The sequence below is a fragment of the Sorex araneus genome, chromosome 6, assembly GCF_027595985.1.
Source record: "Sorex araneus isolate mSorAra2 chromosome 6, mSorAra2.pri, whole genome shotgun sequence".
Classification (NCBI taxonomy): domain Eukaryota; kingdom Metazoa; phylum Chordata; class Mammalia; order Eulipotyphla; family Soricidae; genus Sorex; species Sorex araneus.
The window spans coordinates 89,556,091-89,578,331 of record NC_073307.1 but is presented as its reverse complement, the minus strand read 5'-3'; the positions used below and the strand labels follow the sequence as shown (position 1 = coordinate 89,578,331).

The window sequence follows — 22,241 nt, the reverse complement described above, 5'->3', positions numbered from 1 at the left end:
CCGAGGTCCGGTACCAACAAGAATTGGTTTCTGTTGAGGAAGACGTCTCAGGCTCACAGAGAGCTGTTTTCTAGCTGCGACTTCAAATGACTTCTCATTTGACTTTCAAATGACTTTACAAAAGGCAGGGAGAGGGGAAAGGAGAGAGGGAGAGAGGGAAAGAAGGAGAGAGAAGGAAATGAAGAAAGAGAAAGAGAGCATAGAAAGAGAGGAGGAAGAGGGAGAGATGGAGAAGAGGGGGAGAGGGTGGGAGAGAAAAGGAGAAACATTTCTGGTCTATCATCCTCTTTTTGAAAGGTCAAAAGTTTTACTTGGGTTCAAAGGTCCTACTCTTCTTTTTTTTTTTTTTTTTTTTTTTTTGCTTTTTGGGTCACACCTGGCAATGCTCAGGAAATATTCCTGGCTCTGCATTCAGGAATTACTCCTGCAGTGCTGGGGAACCCTATGGGATGCTGGGAATAGAAGCTGGGTCGACTGTGTGCAAGGCAAACGCCCTACCCGCTGTGCTATAGCTCTAGGCCCCAAAAAATTAAGTCCTACTCTTATGACTTAACTTAGCCAAACTTATTTTCTAAAAGGCTCTGCCTCTAAGCATAATCTCATTGAGGTTCACAGTTCCAGCCTATGTGTTTTAGGGGAACACAATTTATGCCATGGCCAATTTTGAGAATTTAGTGGTTCTTGTTATAAAAAGAGATTTTCCATTGAAAACGGGACATTTTTGCATTTTTTTCTGTGATTCCGAATATATTTTTTAAGGTTTCCTCCCCCCATCCCCATAAATTTGTGGTTCTCAGGGCTACTCCTGGCACTACACTTTGAAATCACTCCAGGTGAGGCCCAGGGACCATTTGTGGTACTGGATATTGAATTCGGATTTGCCATTTATAGGCAAGCACCCTGCCCACTGGACTCTTTCTCCAGCTCCCAAGTCAGGGGTATTGAAAAATATTTTGGTTCTAGCTACCTTTACTAATTGCACAAAGGGAAGGAAATGGAGAAATGCCCGTTATTGCCTGGTGCAGGTGGGTTTGACCTACACTAGGCCTGATAGGGACGGATCCTGCTTACTATTCGGTGAACATGAGCATTGTGGTTCCACAAGATCTCTGTTGCTCTTTAATTTTCAACAGCACACATACTTAAAATTCCTTGTCTTTGGCCAAGGGGTTATGGCACTTGTATGTGTTTAACCATGGTTTTATTTCTGGCACCAAATATGACCCCCTGAGGACCATCAGGGCTCACTCCTGAGCATAGAGCCAGGAGTAGCCCCAGAACACTGCTGGGTGTGATCCCCAAACAACAAAAACATCACTTGTCTCATATTGTACTAATACGGCCAAGTATCAACACAGGCAAATCCTGGAGCTGCTGCCCGAAGAATTGGAAACCATTTGGTTCAAATTGCTACTTTGTTTCTTCTGAGGAACAAACCTGGACTGACAGTAAGAAGCACTGTGCGGGGATGCAGGCGCATCTGCTGGTGGTCGACAGCAAGGAGGAGCAGGTACTTTCCGGTCAATGTGGGAGTCACGGTCCTGCCAGCCTTGTCCCCCTCTCCTGTTTGGGCGGAAGTTCTCACAGTCAGGGGTGTTGCTGCCCAGGCATAAGGCTTTGGATACAATAGGTGGGATGCAACATCTAAGTCTTTGCATTCTACACCTTCTTTTGATTCCATTTAAATCCTCCCCTTGCACTCCCCAATAATATTGTGGGAAATTGAAGGTACTATGTGGAGGCTTGAGTGGAAAGATGGGCATATTTGAACTTGAACTATCAGTTAAGAATATGAACCTAGATATATTTTATAAAGTTTACTGTTTCAACGGGGCTATTTCTGGCCCTGTACCTGGAGATGGGTCCTAGCAGAGAGGTTAATCTACTGGCAGCCATTCTGCTATTGGTGCGTCAGCCCTAAGCTTGACCTCCAGCATTTTGTAGCCAATTGAGAACTACTTGTGAGTGGAGGTCTGGCTCTTATGGTCTCCAAGCACTGATAAAATGACAACAACTGCCACAATAATAAGCTGCCGCTGTCACTGTATCACTGTCATTCCGTTGCTCATCGATTTGCTTGAGCGGGCACCAGTAACGACTCCATTGTGACACTTGTTGTTACTCTTTTTGGCATATTCAATGTGCCATGGGTAGCTTCCCAGGCTCTGCCATTGGGTGGGATGCTCTTGGTAGCTTTAGGGGCTCTCCAAGAGAGGCAGAGGAATCGAACCCGGGTCGGCCACATGGAAGGCAAAAGCCCTACCTGCTGTGCTTTCACTCCAGCCCTGGGCAGGTAATCAATTACCAGCCCAGGTAATTGATAATTGTTGTGAACTCTTATCAACAATCAGAAGAAAGAAGAAATATACAATACATGATCAATTGTGAACAGCCATTAGTGAAATAGGAAAGGAATAAACAATGATAAATTTTTCGAACTTCATCATTGTTATCAATGTAAAGAGAATTCACGTGCAAAATTTCTCCAGCGCTTTGAAGACTCCAATCTCCTACTGATGATGTGGGTGTGAGTGTCCATGGACAGAAATCTCTGCCCTGTGTTTCGGGCACTGCAGTTCTCTAATCGACTCTGTTCCAAAATCCTAAATTAAAATTCTAATCGCCAAAGGGATAAGGAAATTGTGTCAGTGGAATATCCTTAGGTATGAGACAGGAGCCTTCATAAATGGCATTAATGTTCTTTGAAAGGAGACCCCTCATACTTCTCTCCCTTCTCTCTACATAAGCTCACTATGAGAGCAATTTTGGAGAGGATAGGGGATATTTTCCTGATCATACTGTTCTTCTCATCTGGCGCCATCAGTGTGCATACCTATGTCAGTCCTTGATAAGCTGTCCTGTCTGTGTGGCTTTTAGAGAGGCCTGAACACTTAAGACAAACACCATCTTTATGAGAGATACCTTGGATCCTGTATGGTTCAGTCACAGCCTAGAACTCTGGGCCGAACCCTGGGCGCCTTTTCATGGACCCTTTCATTTTGGTGTTCTTTCTCCTAAGGCTTTAAAGAACGGATATCTAGAGGAATGCTACTTAAACTCTAACTGACTTCTATTCTTTCCTAGGACTTTATTAACAAAAATGTGGATGAGAGTTGTGATTATTATTTTGGGCTGTCAGATCTTCAGAATGGTCACTGGGAATGGGTTAATGAGACCCCATACAATCACAGTGCCTCGTGAGTATTCAATTTGGTAAGGGGATCCTGAGTCCTGCAGACTGTAGGGAATTTAGGGTGCTGCCACTAGCAGCTTTTAAAACAATAGAGCTCAAACATAACTTCTGGATATTGGTTTGCATGTTTTAATTTGTATTCTGAAGTCTATAGAGAATCACCTCAAGAAGTCTATAGAGCATCATTTTCTCTTTTTCTTTATAAAAATGAGGAGACTGAATTTATAGAGTTTAGATAATTCAGAAAAAGTTTTCCGTCGTGGCAGTGATTGTCTAACAACCCAGGTTTATTTGATATGAAAGCCTGTGCTTATGAATTTATAGATTCAAGATAATAAAATTCATGTCAAGTAAAATCATAGCCATTTTTAAAATGTAAGCCCCACCATAAAGCAAAGAGCTAAATTTGATAGTCCTAATGTATCTTATATTTATGTAGGTGAAAAAAACCCTCTTAGGCCAGAGCAATAGTACAGCAGGGAGGGTCTTTGCCTTGCACACACTTCCCCTTCCCACTGGATCGATCTGTAACAGTCCTATGGTCCCCCAAGCACTTGTAGGAGTAATTTCTGGGTGAGGAGCCAGGAGTAACCCCTGAACAGCTGGGTGTGATCCAAAAAGCAAAACAAAAACGAACAAACAAAAAACCCAACTCCTAGATACTTTAGTACAATTTAGTAAGTCAATAGCTTAGAGACTCATAGGAATGATGTGAAATGTATGGGGATAGACTCTCATTCAAATTTTTTTTGGCTTTTTGGGTAACACCCCGTGACACACAAAGGTTATTCATGGCTCTGCACTCAGGAATTATCCCTGGCGGTGCTTAGGGGACCATATGGATGCTGGGAATGGAACCTGGTCGGCTGCATGCAAGGCAAACTCCCTACCCACTGTGCTATCACTCCAGCCCCTCTAGTTCAATGTTTTTTAGATTAAGAGCAGACTAAGATCCAATGATCTTAGATAACAGTAGTATAATCAGAGATATTTATTCTAAGAAATGTAATTATATTCATTTTTTAAAATTGTTGTTTTCCCCTTAAACTTTATATAAACACCGTGGTATACAAAGTTGTTCATGGTGATTTGTTTTACAGGCACTCAATATTCCAAAAGCAGTTCCACATCCATTACACCTTCCCTCCACCATTGTCTCCAACTTTTCCAACCACCCCTTCAGCCTCATAGCAGGCTCTCAATAATTTATTATATATAAATACATATAAATATATATATTAATTATTATCAATAGTTTGCCAACTGAATGATTATAAAATATTTCCTTAGAAGAAAGCCAGTAATCATTGTTGTATTTCACCTGGAGCCATAAGTTCTTGTATGAGATTACTAAGATGTTGGTACAGGTTAATATTTTATTAATTATTATATTGGGGCATATTAATATTTTATTAATGAAGATTGGTTGGCTTCTACATTACATCCATTTAATCTGGTATGCTCCTCTTGGTTTATCAGTGCTATAGAGTTTAAGGTGTTGCACACCCGCAAATGATTCCAGATCAAAATTTTTGGATGGGGTGACACAGCTTGAGTTAAATTTTAACTGGGTGGCAACTTTGAAGCATGTGTGTGTGTGTGTGTGTGTGTGTGTGTGTGTGTGTGTGAGAGAGAGAGAGAGAGAGAGAGAGAGAGAGAAAGAGAGAGAGAAAGAGAGAGAGAGACTGCCAGGGCTTCTGGAAGTACAGGGAATTGGGGGGACATAGCCTAACCCCAACTCTGTGAAAGCTTGGAGATTTCAGTCACAAAATCTGTATACCTGGTTCTTTTGTTCCTTTTTTCTTTTTTTTTAATCGAATCACCGTGAGACACGATTTAAAGCTTTCATTTTGAGTGTTATTCATACAATGATCGGGCCACACATCCCTCCACCAGTGCACATTTTCTACCACCAGTGTCCCCAGTATCCACACCCCAGTAACCTTCCCCCTGCCTCTATGGCAAACAATTTCTGCATACTCTCTACTACATCTTTCATCCCCGAGCTTTTCTCATGGATTCATTTCTGGGTGAGGCTCATCCCGAGCAGTGGCGTCTGGCCATGAGCATGGTGGCAGATTGTGGCGATTGTGGAGAGTGCTGCTGGGGCTCTATTTGAGGGGGCGCTCGGCTAACCCAGTCTTCCCTGGGGTACCCTCGATGACTCAGCCTCGCTTGGAATCTAGAAGCATCAAATCAAAGATATTTTAAAGAAGTCTCATACTCAAAAGCAGTACATAAAAAAAAACCACTCTATTGATATGAGCAGGATAAAATTTTTTATCACTAAATGAGTCCATGGAATCAGGGCACAGGCATGGAGAGAGAGAGAGAGGCAGGTGTGCAGGGAGGGTGTGTGACACAATGGGACGGGGCAGCTCTGGGGGGTGGCAGCCCCATTTTCAGGGGAAATGCCAGCGACAGATGGTTGGGCCATGTGTGAGGAGGGGGGAAGCCATGATTTGTGTGTCTCTGACCTGACCTCCATAACGCTCTATGGCAGCCCCTGCTTCACTGTCTCTTTTCAAAGACAGTTTGAGAAACACACTTACCGTAGTCTCCTTTTTCAGGTTCTGGTACCCAGGTGAACCCACTCATGGCATTGAACACTGTGTAGTGTTACATTTTGGTAACCAATGGGGCTGGAATGATATCCCTTGTGATGAGCTTCGGCATTCAATTTGTGAGATGTTGAAGATCTACTTATGAATGGAACATTCTTTATGATCCTGTGGGAGAGTTGTCCTTGGTCATTACAGAGAGAGCTAATCTGCTTTTGTGCATGTCTTGAAAGGGATCCACAAAGAAGCTTTCAGCAGTCTACCACTTATGATGAATCATTGCACCTATTTCTTCATTTGTTTGTTCATAAAAATCAACAATTACTGAATATTTTCCAGTGAATACCAATATTGGAGAATCTTTTCATAAACAATTAGAGGGAACCTGAGTCTCTTAATTTTTGTATAATTTCTCAGGGGTTAGCTGTGATACATTTTGTGACTTCCTATCTCCAATGCTCTCTTTATGGATTGATCAACAGCAAAATAATCCCGTGTTGATTTTTGTTTTTCTGAGCTAGATAGGTCATTCTTAACTGAAATAACGTTAAGGAACACTTGAAAAATAATACATGTTAATTGAAGAAAACCATTAGCTTTGACCTAGTACATTCTATATGTAATCATATTTTTGGGTGATGAAAAGAATAGTATTCCTCAGGTATTTTGATATTATTTTAGTCCTAATTTAGTGTATGCTAAGCTACCCATGGTGTATCCGATATGCCAAACACAGTAAAAACAAATCTTACAATGGAGACGATACTGGTGCCCACTCGAACAAAATTGATGAGCAATGGGATGATAGTGAGAGTGACTTTTAACTCTTAGTTATGAAGACAGATAAAATGCAAATCTTTTCTGGGATGGCATAGTGGCTTCTGGGATTGGTTGACCTCACTGTGAGGGCCCTAGAATTGGCACGAAAAGCCAAGGAAGACATTTAAAACCTGAAACTTCCTACTTATCCCCAAGGCAACAGAAACCAGACTTTTTTTTTGATGGTGGCAATCAAGTTTTTTAATAGTACCTTTCTTTTTCCTTCTTCTTATTTTATGAAAGCAGTGTGATCTGCACAGTTACTCATAGTTGAGTTTAGACATCCAGTATTATAGCACCGATGCCACCACCAGTGCCAACTTCCCTCCCTCCTCACCAGTGTGTCCAGGTTCCTTCCCATACCCCTCTCTCCACCCCCAAGCCTGCCCTCTTGTCAGGCACTTTGCTAAGTTTGGGTGTTGCAGTCTTGATTTCATTGTGGTTGACCCCGTGGTTTGGATATTTGGCCCTATCATTTCTTATCACCACGTTTGTACCTTAATCCCCCGATCTGTCTCCTCTCTCTCCCCTCCAGTCTTTCTCCTCCCTGTGCTCTGAGTTTAAGGTTGATCTGAGAATCCCTCCTTTAAAACATTGCATTTACTTTTGGTATTTATAATAATCAGATGAAGAACGTTTATATTTTATCTGTAAGAGAGTTCTGTCTCTCTCCTCCAGATCTCCTTGTCAGAACCATGTGCTCAGGCTTTAGGGCACAGAAAGCTCTAAAGCTCTTTTGAGAACCTGTGTTTGCTACCAAGGCACTCTGGATATTCCCACGCAAGAATTTTCCTCCTGTCAAGGAGAAATAAACCTGATTTCATGTGCCTCAGCCATGTCCTGTGATTTTTCTCCCATGTATGGACAAGAGCCCATCACCATGAGGATTTTTTGGCAATAATTTTTGGTATCAGTGTCATACTTGTTCTGTGTGGAGTTCTGCTCAAATGACATGTTTAAATTTTTTTTAGTAAAGTTATTACAATATGCTACAATATAAAACAGCATATTTGATAGATCGGGGACAATATAAAACTGCATGTTTTATGCTGAGGGCCCTGTCTGGTGCAGATATAGGGACAGAGACAGTAAAAGGGAAGGAATAGAAGTTTATTGAGGGGTGTTCCCAGATGGACTCTACATTGGCCCCTGGACTGGCTGGGTTAGAACTTTGACCTGAGGAGACTAAAGGGGTTTTTAAGTGTCTTGGGTGGGAAAAGGTGCAAACACCAGTGGGATGTGTTGAACCTTGTCTTCTGTCATCTGTATGGGGTCCTGATGTGACAAAGCATGGAATGCAGCCTTGTAGCTTTCCAGGTGGGTTATGAGTCCTGTCCTCCGGCTGGGGAGGAGGGTGATCTTTGATTCTGGGAGTGTTGCTATCTCAGAGTCAGTCGCCATAGGGTCTGAGCAAACCTTTTATTTATAGTAAAACCTATAATGTATTGCCTATTGTGATCATTGTAATTGATCATGATGAATCTCATTCTCACTGCGGTCATCCTGTGGACCTCTTGAGGCTATGTGCTTGATGCAACCAAGAAATTACGCTTGTCATCCTGTTTTTCAATTCATCTAAAGACTGGTCACTTAGCGTCAATGTCATGGGGGGTTCTGCCTACATTTCCCTCCATGTACCTTACAGATTCATGTCTGATATTGAGGTCTTTAATCTTTAAGGATAAAACAGCACTGATCATGCAAGTGGAAGCAAACATAAACAAATGGGACTATATCAAACTAAGAAGTTTTTGCACTTCTAAAGAAAGTGATCAAAATACAGACAGAGCCCACAGAAGAGAGAGTATATTTACCCAATACCCATCTGATAAGGGATTAATATCCAGGATATACAAGACAGTAGTAGAATTGTACAAGAAAAAAAATCTCCAACCCCGTGGGGCAGCGCCTGCCCAAACTCCAAATGGTCCCGGCCGCCGGAAGTCCCACCCTCGACCCACCCTCGGCGCCATCTTCCCACCTTCAACAGAGAAGAGGCCAGGCAGTCTGGTGAGCAACGCGGCCGGCCGGAGAAATGCTCCGGACCCGAATCCGGGCCAACAACACCAGGGATCCAGATGGAGGAGGTACAGCAGGCACACCTTCTCCGGATGGAGCCCTGGCGACACTGAGAAGCAACTAACACGGCTCTGGGTTGCGGGACTGGAACACATCCGAGCCGCGCGGCCGCTAATGCGGCCGTGCGACCTTTTCTAAAAACTGAAAACATACAATCTTTTAATGACAAACCAATTATCAAATGCTTCCTTAGTAGGGCTGTCTTCATTGGGGGGAAACTCCAACAACAATAGTGAGTTTTGTTTTGCAGTATGGAATGTAAGCAAGGTAGAGAGAAAATGAAGTGAAATTCATCAGTTATACAGTTGGGGGGGCTCTGGCGGGGGGTATAATGGGGATTTTGGTGGTGGAATATGGGCACTGGTGAAGGGATGGTGTTTGAATATTGTATAACTGAGACATAAACCTGAAAACTTTGTAACTTTCCACATGGTGATATAATAAAAATTAAAAAAAAAATCTCCAACCCCATCAAAAAATGGGGAGAAGAAATGAACAGAAGTTTCCTCAAAAAGGAAATACAAATGTTCCAAAGGCACATGAAAAAATGCTCCACCTCGCTAGTCAAATCAAAACAATAGTGAGATATCATCTCACACCACAGAGACTGGCACACATTCAAAAGAACAAAAGCAACCAGTGCTGGCCTGGATGTGGGGAGAAAGGGATGCTCTTTCACTGTTGGTTGGATGGCCGACTGGTCCAGCCTTTCTGGAAAACAACATGGACAGTCTTTCAAACACTAGAAATTGAACTTCCATATGACCCGCAATACCACTTCTGAGAATATATCCCGAGGATGCAAACAAGCACAGTAGAGATGACATCTGTCCCTTTATGTTCATTGCAGCACTGTTCACAATAGCCAAAATCTGGAAACAACCAAAGTTCCACCCGAGACTTGGGGTGGAATAAAAAAAAAAACATCGGGGAGTAATTTCTTTGTGGAAATGGAGAGCGAGCATGAATGGCAGTGAAATAGAGACAGTGATGTTCGTCAATCCTACAACTCTCTTTGCTCTACCTTGCTTTTTATGAATGTGATTTTCATTTTCTCTAGAGCCACTCTAAAAGTCCATTCATATAACTGACTATGCGAACCTTGTGTCTAAAAGCGATATTTAAGTGAAGAAGCATCTGTTGAATTTCAATCGAACTTAAAAAATAAAGCTATAGTTCTTTTTATTTATTCTTAAAATTTTACTTTTTGGACTTTTGGGTCCACACCCCCAGACACTCAGGGGTTACTCCTGGTTCTGCACTCCGGAATTATTCCTGAGGTGGTCAGGGGACTATATGGGATTCCCGGGATCCAACCTGTGTGCCAGGCAAAAAGCCCTACCCTATGTACTAGTACTCTGTCTCAAACAGTTTTTTTAAAAATACAAGTTAGAAATCTTTTATTCCTAGGTAAAATGGGGGAAAATTGCATTTTTAAAATCCTACTTTACTATTCATAGTAATAAAATGTCCTTAGGGTTCTTTTGTATGTGTCAAATGAACGATTCCTCATTATTCTAGCTACATATGACAATGATGTTTTTTGGAAAAATTTATTTTATTATAAAATAAAACTAAAACTGCTAGAATTGACAGATGCACATCAGAAACAATAGATTCCAACTAAGTAAATTTATTATAACGTTTTTTATATTGAAGCTGATGTTCTAATACAATGATTACCCTTTGATTTAGTGCTAATCATTTCAAATGATGTGTTTTAGACCATTTAAAAATTCTTTGCATGTAACCTTAGTGACTGAAATGTGAGTCTTAATTATATTTCTTTTATTCTAGTGTGCTTTCATAATTGTATTTGGTTATATTAATCTTTGTATTATTAATCATTTAAAACTTTAGTAAGTTATCCTTAAGGTATAAGCTTATAAAGAATAGATACTTATTAGACCTGGCAGACAGTAAAAGGGTTAAGGCAATTGTCTTGTAGGCAGCTGACCCCAGTTAAAATCCCTAGTATGACATCTGGGCCCCCAGAATATGACCATAAGTGATTCTTTGAAACAGGACCAGGAATAAAGCTTGAGACCACAGTATGAAGCTTAACACTGCCTCGGCCCCAACAACAACAAAAGAGGTTAATTTAGATAGATTTCCCAGTGGTTGTTCAAGAGTAACTTAATGTCAACATCAAAATATGATTAAATGTGGCAATATATAAATGTATTTTACACAAATATTACTATCTGGTATTCATTTTGAAGCAATGCTTAATTTAGAGAATAAGAGATGAGCAATAGCCACTATATTCCGCAGACACTTTCAAAGTAAATGAGTTGTTGTCATTCCAATGTTTTTGTCAACTGAGATTCAGAAACAGGTGGTACTCAAACTCCAAAGTCTGCTAGTAAGGCTGTTCTCATGATTCAAAGAGAACACACATAAATCAAGAGTACGACAGAGATTTTTACTGAGACATTTATCATGTGACTTCCAGTCTGACACATCACACATAATTCAATCAAATGCTAAAGACAGACCTTTGACTAAAGTATGATGCTAGAGGATTCATGATGACATTGCAGATAATGAAAAAAATTTTAGAGACACTATGGGAGCACTTCATGACACCGTGGTAATATGAAAGCAAAAATCACAGCTACAAATTATAAAATGTCTACTACCTTGTGTTTGATCCTTCTGATATATCATTTTTAATACTGAAAACCAGTTTTTAAAATTTTTTTTAAATTTTTAATTAGTGAATCACCGTGGGGGTACAGTTACAGATTTATACATTTTTGTGCTCATGTTTCCCCCATACAAAGTTCGAGAACCCTTCCCTTCACCAGTGCCCATTCTCCACCACCCGTAAACCCAGCATCCCTCCCACCCTCCCCAGTCCCGTCTCCCCCCACCCCAAACTGCCACTATGGCAGGGTATTCCCTTTAGTTCTCTCTCTCTGATTAGGTGTTGTGGTTTGCAATAAAGGTGTTGAGTGGCCATTATGTTTAGTCTCTAGTCTACATTCGGCACGCGTCACCTCTCTCCTGCATGACCTCCGACCACATTTTACTTGGTGTTCCCTTCTCTGAGTTGCCCAGAATGAGGGACCAGCCTCCAAGCCATGAAGTCAACCTCTTAAGTACTTATTTCTACTATTCTTGGGTGTTAGACTCCTAGTCTATTATTCTATATTCCACAGATGAGTGCAATCTTTCTATGTCTGTCTCTCTCTGAAAACCAGTTTTTGAAAAGTCATCTTTATCCTATATCTGAGAAGCCAAAACGATCCTTCTGAAGGATTAACTAAATGTCTTTAATTAGATAACCAACAATTAGCAGAGGTGAAATTTCCGTTCTGTTTTATTTCAAAATCCTCTTTCAAACTAGTCAGACTTCCTCTTATAGATGTGCTTAGTAAAACCCTTAACAATAATAAGTGAATAAATTTTTAAACAAAAGCAAAAAAATTATTTTATTAAAATAATGAAAAATTCAATCACTGTGAGATAGACCTTTACAAAGCTGTTCATGATTGGCTTTCAGTCATATAGTGTTCCAACACCCATCCCGCCACCAGTGTACACTTCCCAGACAATACTTGTTTTTATCACTAAATTTGGGAGTGGCTACTTATTCTGTAAAAAAACTCAAATCCACTAAAGTAGATTCATACCACGGTTCTACCTAAAAGGGAAACTATTTAAACAACTACTATCTCAGATACTATCAATAACAATTTAAATGAAAGTATACTCGTGGTACCACAGTGAATAAAGTACCAAATCTTTTATTTTAATTGATCACATTTACTTACATTTTTCTACATAGCAGATACTCTATGGTAAATTTGTTTAATGTTAAGTAGCACACCTCCAGGAGGGCGAGCAGACAGGGTCCCACCTGGGACAGTCCTGTGGACCCCAAGTGTTGTCAGGGCAGTGGGGGACATCCCCTGGCCACTGCACCCCGTCTCCACCAGTGCCCAAGCCATGCCCATGCAACTTAAGAAACTTAACCCTGGTGGCTCTGAGTATGTTATGGGGTGTCAGGGGTGACACCAAGGTCAGCCATATGGAAGGCAAGTGCCCTGCCCACTGTACTATCACTCCATTGGATTTCTTCAGTCTTCATTTCTTATGTTCACTCTTATTTGCCTCCCATATCTGTTAAAACTGAGTTCTTCAAGAGAGATCTAATACAGTTGTGTTTTAAGAAAGCACAAATCTTTCATGTGTATGAATGGTTTCCTAGAGAATACACAACATAGTTATTAGATGGAGGTGACGCTGTGATATTCTGTTTTGTTTCAGTTTCCTCCACATTTTTTTTTTTTGGGGTCAAACCCGGCAATGCACAGTGGTTCCTCCTGCCTTTGTACTCAGGAATTTCTCATGGCGGTGCTCAGGGTATCATAGGGGATGCTCGGAATCGAACCTTGGTTGGCCACGTGCAAGGCAAACGCCCTTCCCACTGTGTTATCACTCCAGCCCCTCTTCCACTTTTGAAGGTACCAGAATGGCAACACAATGTCATTTTGGGTGGCAATAACACAAAAACTGAGCACCCTAAACAATAGATATTTCCTTTCTTCTATACCCAGAGGCAGGAGGGCCGAGGTCCGGTACCAACAAAGATTGGTTTCTGTTGAGGAAGGTGTCTCAGGCTCACAGATAGCTGTTTCCTTGCTGTGACCTCAAATGACTTCTCATCTTTACATAGGGCAGGGAGCGAGAAGAAGGAAAGAGGGTGAGAGGGACAGGAGGAGAGAGAAGGAAGTGAAGAGGGAGAAAGAGAGCATAGAAAGAGAGGAGGACGAAGGAGAGATGGAGAGAGGGAGAGAGGGTGGGAGAGAGAGGGAGAGACATTTCAGATCTATCTTCCTCTTTTTTGAAGGGTCAAAAGTTTTACTGGGTTAAAGGGTCCTACTCTCATGACTCAACTTAACCAAACTTATTTTCTAAAAGGCTTTTCTTCTAGATCTAATCTCACTGAGGTTCACTGTCTCGTCCCGCGGGACTTGTTCAAGGTGGGTAACCTGGAGAAGGTGCGAGAGTGAAAAGGAGACAGACACAAGAAGAAAGAGACAGACACAGACAGACACAAGAATGGGAGCAAGCTCCAACTTTATTTCTCCTAAGCTAGTCTTTTATAATTGATCATAAGAGGAAGTGGGCAGAATGGGAGAATAGCAAAGAATGCAAACGTTAAATGAAACTGGATGTGGGCCCTGGTGGCAGTTTCCCTGGGCATTGTTCTGCAACCTTTTCCAAGAAGCGGTTGTTCCTAGTTACAGGTCAGTTTGTACTGACATATTGGTGCCCAGGCATAAGTTTCAGGCCATTCCCAGGCTTTGGTTCCTGGCAGTTCAAAGTTCCAGCATATGAGTTTTAGGGGAACACAATTTAAGCCATGTCCATTTTTGAGAATCTAGAGATTCTTATTATAAAGAAAAATTCTCCATTGAAAACAGAACATTTTCCATTTTCTTCTGAGATACTGAGTCTTTTTTTAAAGGTCCCTCTCACATACATTTTGTGGTTCTAAGGGCTAATCCTGGCACTATACTTTGAAATCACTCCAGGTGAGGCCCAGGGACCATTTGTGGAACTGGATATTGAATTTTGATCTGCCATGTACAGGCAAGCACCCTGCCCACTGGATTCTTTCTCCAGCTCCAAAGTTGGGGATATTGAAAAATATTTTTGTTCTAGCTATCTTTCCTGACTGCACATAGGCAGGAAAATAGGATATGCCTGTTATTGCCTGATGCAGGCGGGTTTGACCTACATGAGGCATGATGGGGACGGATCCTGTTTACTATTCGGTGAGCATGGACATCGTGATTCCACAAGATCTCTTTTGCTCTTTAATTTTTAACAGCACACATCCTTAAAATCCCTTGTCTTTGGCCAAGGGGTTATGGCACTAGTCTTGTATGTGTTTAACCATGGTTTTATTTCTGGCACCAAATATGACCCCCTGACGACCATCAAGGCTCACTCCTGAGCATAGAGGCAGGAGTAGCCCCTGAACCCTGCTGGGTGTGATCCCAAAACAATAAAAACATCTCTTGTCCCATATTGTACTAATATGGCAAAGTATCAACACAGGGAAATCCTGGAGCTGCTGCCCAAAGAATTGGAAGCCATTTGGTTCAAATTGCTACTTTTTTACTTCTGAGATAAAAAACTGGACTGACAGTGAGAAGCACTGTGCGGGGATGCAGGCGCATCTGCTGGTGGTCGACAGCAAGGAGGAGCAGGTACTTTCCGGTCAACGTTGGAGTCACGGTCCTGCCAGCTCTGTCCCCCTCCTCCTTGGGAGAAAGTTCTCAGGATCAGGGGTGTTGCTGCCGAGGCACAAGGCTTTGGATAAAATAGATGGGATTGAACATCTAAGTCTTTGCATCCTACACCTTCTTCTGGTTCCATTTAAATCCTCCTCTTGCACTCCGCAGTAATATTGTGGGAAATTGAGAGTATTTTGTTGAGGCTTGAGTGGAAAAATGGGTATATTTGAACTTGAACTATCAGTTAATTTTATGAACCTAGATTCATTTTATAAAGTTTACTGTTTCAACGGGGCTATTTCTGGCCCTGTTACTGGAGATGGGTCCCAGCAGAGAGGTTAATCTACTGGCTACTGGCAGCCGATCTGCTATTGGTGCATCAGCCCTAAGCTCGACCTTCAGCATTTGTAGCCAATTAAGAACTGCTGGTGAGTGGAGGTCTGGCTCTTATGGTCTCCAAGCACTAATAAAATGACAACAACTGCCACAACAAGAAGCAGAAAGAAGAAATATACAACACATGATCAACTGTGAGAACCCATTAGTGAAATAGGAAAGGAATAAACAATGATGAAGTTTACTAATTTAAGAGTTATCAAAGGAAAAAGAATTCGCATGAAAAATTTCTTCTCCAGTGCTTTGAAGACTCCCATCTCCTATTGATGATGTGGGGGTGAGTGTCTTTGTGAGCACGGACAGAAATCCTTGCTCTATGTTTTGGACACTGCAGTTCTCTAATCGACTCCGTTCTGAATTCCTAAATTAAAATCCTAATCGCCAAAGAAAATTGTGTCAGTGGGGGATGCTTAGGTGTGAGACAGGAGCCTTCATGAATGGCCTTCATTAATGTTCTTAGAAAGGGGACCCCTCATACTTCTTTCCCTTCTCTCCATATAAGCTCACTATGAGAGCGATTTTGAAGAGTAAAGGGGGTATTTTCCTGATCATACTGTTCTTCTGATCTGGGACATCACTGTGCTATTTCAGTCATTTATAAGCTGCTCTGTCTGTGGGTGTTTGTAGAGTCCTGAACACCTGAGATAAACACCATCTTCCCAAGAGATGCCTTTGATCCTATTTTGTTCAGTCACAGAAGACCTAGACCTCTGGGCCGGACCCTGGGTGCCTTTACATGGACCCTTTCATTTTGGTTTTCTCTTTTCCCCATAGCTATGAAGAAATGAAATCTAAGTGAAGGTTTTAAGCTCTAACTCACTTCTATTCTTTCCTAGGAGTTTATTAACAAGAAAGTGATTAGAGGTTATTATTATTATTTGGGGCTGTCGGATCTGAAGAATGGTCACTGGGAATGGGTTAATGAGACCCCATACAATCAAAGTGTCACGTGAGTATTGAATTTGGTAAGGGGATCCTGAGTCCTGCAGACTGTCGGGACTTTAGGGTGCTTCAAATAGCAGCTTTAAAATAATGTAGCTCAACCATAAATTCTGGACATTCGTTTGCATGTTTTAATTTGCGTTCTGCTACTAATCACCTCAAGAAGTCTATAGACCATCATTTTCTCTTTCTCTGTAGAAATGAGGGCACTGAATTTAAAGAGTTTAGATAACTCAGGAAAAGTTTTCTGTAGTGGCAGTGATTTTCTTCCAATCCAAGTTTATTTGATATGAAAGGCTGTGCTTGTGAAACTTGCATATTCAAGATAATAAAACTCATGTCAAGAAAAATCATAGCCATTCTTAAAATGTAAGCCCTGCCATAAAGCAAAGAGCTAAATGCTGATAGTCCTAACATATCTTATATTATGTAGGTGAAAAACTATCTTAGCCCATAGAGATAGTACAGCAGGTAGTGTCTTTGCCGTGCACACACTTCCCCTTCTCCCCGTATCTACCTGTAGCAGGCCTTATGGTTCTCCAAGCACTTCTAGGAGTAATTCCTGAGTGAAGAGCTAGGAGTAACCCCTGAGTAATGCTGGGTGTGATCCAAAAAGGAAAACAAAAAACAAAAACAAAAAACCCAACTCCTAGAGCCTTTAGTAGAATTTAGTAAGTTAATATCTTAGAGACTCAGGAATAATGTGAAATGTACAGGGAGAGACCCAGTTCAATGTTTTTTAGTTTAAGAACAGAATAAGATCCAATGATATTAGATAACAGCCATAGAATCAGAGATAGTTATGCTAAGAAACGTAATTTCATTTATTTTGAAAAATTGTTGTTTTCCCCTTGAACTTTATATAAACACCATGGTATACAAAGTTGTTCATGATGATTTGTTTTACAGGCACTCAATATTCCAACACTAATACCACCACCTTACACCTTCCTTCCACCGTTGTCTCCGACTTTTCCAACACCCCTTCAGCCTCATATCAGACTCTCAATAATTTATTATATATTATTTGTTTTCAATATTTTGCTAACAGAATGATTATAAAATATTTCCTTAGAAGAGAGCTAGTAATGATTGTTGTATTTCACCTGGAGCCATAATTTCTTGTATGAGATTACTAAGATGTTGATTCAGGTTAATATTTTTTTTAAATATTATGTTGGGCCAGGTTAATATTTTATTAATCAAGATTTGTTGCCTCCTACATTACATCCATGTAATCTGGTATGCTCCTCTTGGTTTATAGTGTTATAAAGTTTGAGGTGTTGCACACTGGCAAATGCTTCCAGATCCACAATTTCTGATGGGGTGATACAGCTGGAGTTAAACTTTTAAGTGGGTGGCAGCTTTGGCGCATGTGTTTCTGACTTCCAGGGCCTCAGAACTACAGTGGAATAGGGGGAGGTAGCCCATAGCCAAATTTGTATAATCCTGGAAAATCCACATAGCAGAGCTGCTGCTGCTGCTGCTGCATCTTCTTCTTCTTCTTCTTCTCTTCTTCTTCTTCTTCTTCTTCTTCTTCTTCTTCTTCTTCTTCTTCTTCTTCTTCTTCTTCTTCTTCTTCTTCTTCTTCTTCTTCTTCTTCTTCTTCTTCTTCTTCTTCTTCTTCTTCTTCTTCTTCTTCTTCTTCTTCTTCTTCTTCTTCTTCTTCTTCTTCTTCTTCTTCTTCTTCTTCTTCTTCTTCTTCTTCTTCTTCTTCTTCTTCTTCTTCTTCTTCTTCTTCTTCTTCTTCTAATTCTTCTTCTTCTTCTTCTTCTTCTTCTTCTTCTTCTTCTTCTTCTCCTTCTTCTCTCCTTCTCTCTCTTTTTTTCTCCTCCTCCTTCTCCTTTTTCTCCTTCTCTTTTTCCTCCTCCTCCTTCTCTTCCTCCTCCTTCTTCTTCTCCTTCTCTTCTCCTCCTTCTCTTTTTCCTCCTTTTCCTTCTCCTTCTCCTCCTCCTCCTCCTTTTCCTTCTCTCCTTCTCTTCCTCCTTCTCCTTCTTCTTCCTTCCTATTTCTCTCCTTCTCCTTCTTCTTATTTCTCCTCCTCCTCCTCCTCCTCCTCCTCCTCCTCCTCCTCTTCCTCCTCCTCCTCCTCCTTCTTCTTCTTCTTCTTCATAAAAAAATCCTATACTATCTGTATGGCCAGGATAACATTTTTTGATCACTAAAGAGAGCCCATGTGTCAGGACACAAGCATGCACAGAGAGAGGCCGGTCTGTAGGGAGGGTGTCTGACACAATGGGTTGGGGCAGCTCTGGGGATGGCAGCACCATCATTAGGGGAAATGTCAGCAACAGATGGTTGGGCCTTGTGTGAGGAGAGGGGAAGCAATGATTTATGTGTTTCTGACCTGAGCTCCATAACGCTCTATGACAGCCCCTGATTCACTGTCTCTCTTCAAAGACAGTTTGAGAAACATACCTGCCTTGTTCTCCTTTTCCAGGTTCTGGCACCCAGGTGAACCCAGTAATGGCAATGAACACTGTGTAATGTTAAATTTTCATCACCAATGGGGCTGGAATGATGCCCCTTGTGATTTGCTTCAGCATTCAGTTTGTGAGATGTTGAAGATTTACTTATGAATGGAACATTCTCCATGATCCTGTGTTAGAGTTGTCCTTGGTCATTACAGAGAGAGCTAATCTGCTTTTGTGCATGTCTTATTAGAGATCAACAAAGAAGCTTTCAGCAGTCTACCACTTATGATGAATCAGTGTACCTATTTCTTCATTTATTCGTTCATAAAAAGCAACAATTACAGAACATTACCCAGTGAATGCACATATTGGAAAATCTTCTCATTGACAATTAGAGGGAACCTGAGTCTCTTAATTTTTGTATAATTTCTCAGGGGTCAGCTATGATACAGTATGTGGCTTTCTATCTCCAATGCTCTCCTTATGGAATGATCAACAAAATAATCCCAAGTGTTGATTTTGGCTTTTCTGAGCTAGATAGGTCATTCATTTTTTTTGGGGGGGGTCACACCCGGCAATGCACAGGAGTTACTCCTGGCTCCGCACTTAGGAACCACTCCTGGCGGAACTCAGGGGACCATATGGGATTCTGGGAATCGAACCTGGGTAGGCTGCGTGCAAGGCAAACGGCCTACCTGCTGTGCTATCGTTCCAGCTCCAAGATTGGTCATTCTTAACTGAAATAACATTATCTAATATTTGAAAAATAATGCACGTTAATGGAAGACTACCATTAGTTTTGACCTAGTAGATTTTATATGTAATCATATTTTTGGGTGATGAACAGAATAGTATTCCTCAGGTATTTTGATATTATTTTAGTCCTAATTTAGAGTATGCTACTTTTAGCTATCAGTTATGAAGACAGATAAAATGTAAATCTTTTCTGGGGTGGAATAGGGGGTTCTGACATTGGTTGGCCTCACTGTGAGGGCCCTAGAGCAGGCAGGAAAAGCCAATGAAGACTTTTAAAACCCGAACAGTTTCTACTCCCAAGGCAACAGAAACCAGGCCCTTTTTTTAAAAAAAAAATATTTATTTTATTGAATCACCATGTGGAAAGTTACAAAGTTTTCAGGCTTATGTCTCAGTTACACAATGCTCGAACACCTGTCCCTTCACCAGTTCCCATATTTCACCACCAAAAACCCCAGTATACCTCCCACCCACACCCCACCCCCTGCCAGCGTAGCTGATAAATTTCACTTCACTTTCTCTTTACCTTGAATACATTCCATATTTCAACACAAAACTCACTATTGTTGTTGGAGTTTCCCCTCAAAAAACAGCCCCGCTGACAAGAAAGCATTTGATAATTCATTTTCCATTGCTGAGAATGAAGAGATATGAAGTCTCTTTGGGGTTTCTGCATTTTAGTAACTAAGTCCAGGGAGAATTATGTTAGAAATTGCATCATTTCCCTTCTTGGGGCAGCATGGGGCTATGGCTTAGTTCACAGTCTAGAGACATTGCTGCAAGCAGCTGCTGGTACCCAAAGTAGTCTAGCTGACCTCCGGATCGTGGTCGATCAACATCAGAGTGGCTGCATAAACATGTGGCCATCTGGGTCGAATCTCGGTGGAGAGCCCAGGCCTTTTTTTTTTTGGATGGTGGCAATCAAGTTTTTGAATAATACCTTTCTTTTTCCTTCACTTATTTTATAAAAGCGGTGTGATTTACAAAGTTACGCATAGTTGAGCTTTAGACATCCAGTATTATATCACCCATCCCACCACCAGTGCCAGCTTCTCTCTTTCCTCCACCAATGTGTCCAGGTTCCCTCCCAAACCCTCTCCCCACCCCTCAGTCAGCCCTCTTGTCAGGCACTTTGTCAAGTTTGGTTGTTGCAGTCTTGATTTCAGTTTGGTTAACCCCGTGGTTTGGATATTGGGCTCTATCATTCCTTACCACCACCTTTGTACCTTAATCCCCCGATCTGTCTCTTTCTCTCTCTCCCCTCCAGTCTTTCTCCTCCCTGTGCACTGGGTCTAACGCTGATTTGAGCATCCCTCCTTTAAAACATTGCATTTACATGTGGAATTTAGAATAATCAGATGAAGAACATTTATATTTTAATTGTCTCTCTCCTCCAGATCACCTGGTAAGAACCAGGTACTCAGGCTGTGGCCCAGGCACAGAAAGCTCTAGAACTCTTTTGAGAACCCGTGTTTGCTACCAAGGGACTCTGGGTATTCCCATTGTCTTGGGTGGGAAAAGGTGCAAACACTAGTGGGGCCCTGTTTGTTGCAGATATAGGGACAGAGACAGTAAAAGGGAAGGAATAGAAATTTATTGGGATGCGTTCCTGGATGGACTCTACATTGGCCCCTGGACTGGCTGGATTAGAACTTTGACGCTTAAAAACTAAAGGGGTTTTTAAGTGTCTTGGGTGGGAAAAGGTGCAAACACCAGCGGGATGTGTTGAACCTGGCCTTCTGTCATCTGTACGGGGTCCTGATGTGACAAAGCATGGAATGGAGCCTTGTAGCTTTCCAGGTGGGTTATGAGTCCTGTCCTCCGGCTGGGGAGGAGGGTGATCTTTGATTCTGGGAGTGTTGCTATCTCAGAGTCAGTCGCCATAGGGTCTGAGCAAACCTTTTATTTATAGTAAAACCTATAATGTATTGCCTATTGTGATCATTGTAATTGATCATGATGAATCTCATTCTCACTGTGGTCATCCTGTGGACCTCTTGAGGCTATGTGCTTGATGCAACCAAGAAATTACGCTTGTCATCCTGTTTTTCAATTCATCTAAAGACTGGTCACTTAGCGTCAATGTCATGGGAGGTTCTGCCTACATATTCCTCCATGTACCTTACAGATTCATGTCTGATATTGAGGTCTTTAATCTTTAAGGATAAAACAGCACTGATCATGCAAGTGGAAGCAAACATAAACAAATGGGACTATATCAAACTAAGAAGTTTTTGCACTTCAAAAGAAAGTGATCAAAATACAGACAGAGCCCACAGAAGAGAGAGTATATTTACCCAATACCCATCTGATAAGGGATTAATATCCAGGATATACAAGACAGTAGTAGAATTGTACAAGAAAAAAGATCTACAACCGCATCAAAAAATGGGGAGAAGAAATGAACATAAGTTTTCTCAAAAAGGAAATACAAATGTTCCAAAGGCACATGAAAAAATGCTCCACCTCGCTAGTCATCAGGGAGATTCAAATCAAAACAATTGTGAGATATCATCTCACACCACAGAGACTGGCACACATTCAAAAGAACAAAAGCAACCAGTGCTGGCCTGGATGTGGGGAGAAAGGGATGCTCTTTCACTGTTGGTTGGATGGCCGACTGGTCCAGCCTTTCTGGAAAACAACATGGACAGTCTTTCAAACACTAGAAATTGAACTTCCATATGACCCGCAATACCACTTCTGAGAATATATCCCGAGGATGCAAACAAGCACAGTAGAGATGACATCTGTCCCTTTATGTTCATTGCAGCACTGTTCACAATAGCCAAAATCTGGAAACAACCAAAGTTCCACCTGAGACTTG

The 22,241-nt window shown here is 41.4% G+C and overlaps 1 protein-coding gene across 1 annotated transcript in view; it reads left to right on the top strand.

Moving 5' to 3' along the window:
- LOC129405897 (basic proline-rich protein-like) overlaps positions 1 to 18,326 on the top strand; it is a gene marked incomplete at its 3' end in the record, with an annotated part of 105,119 nt that extends 86,793 nt beyond the window's left edge. The window contains exon 7 of the mRNA XM_055143606.1: positions 18,280 to 18,326. Coding sequence (XP_054999581.1) covers positions 18,280 to 18,326 — 47 coding nt within the window. The remainder of the gene's footprint in view (positions 1 to 18,279) is intronic.
- Positions 18,327 to 22,241: the final 3,915 nt, after the last annotated feature.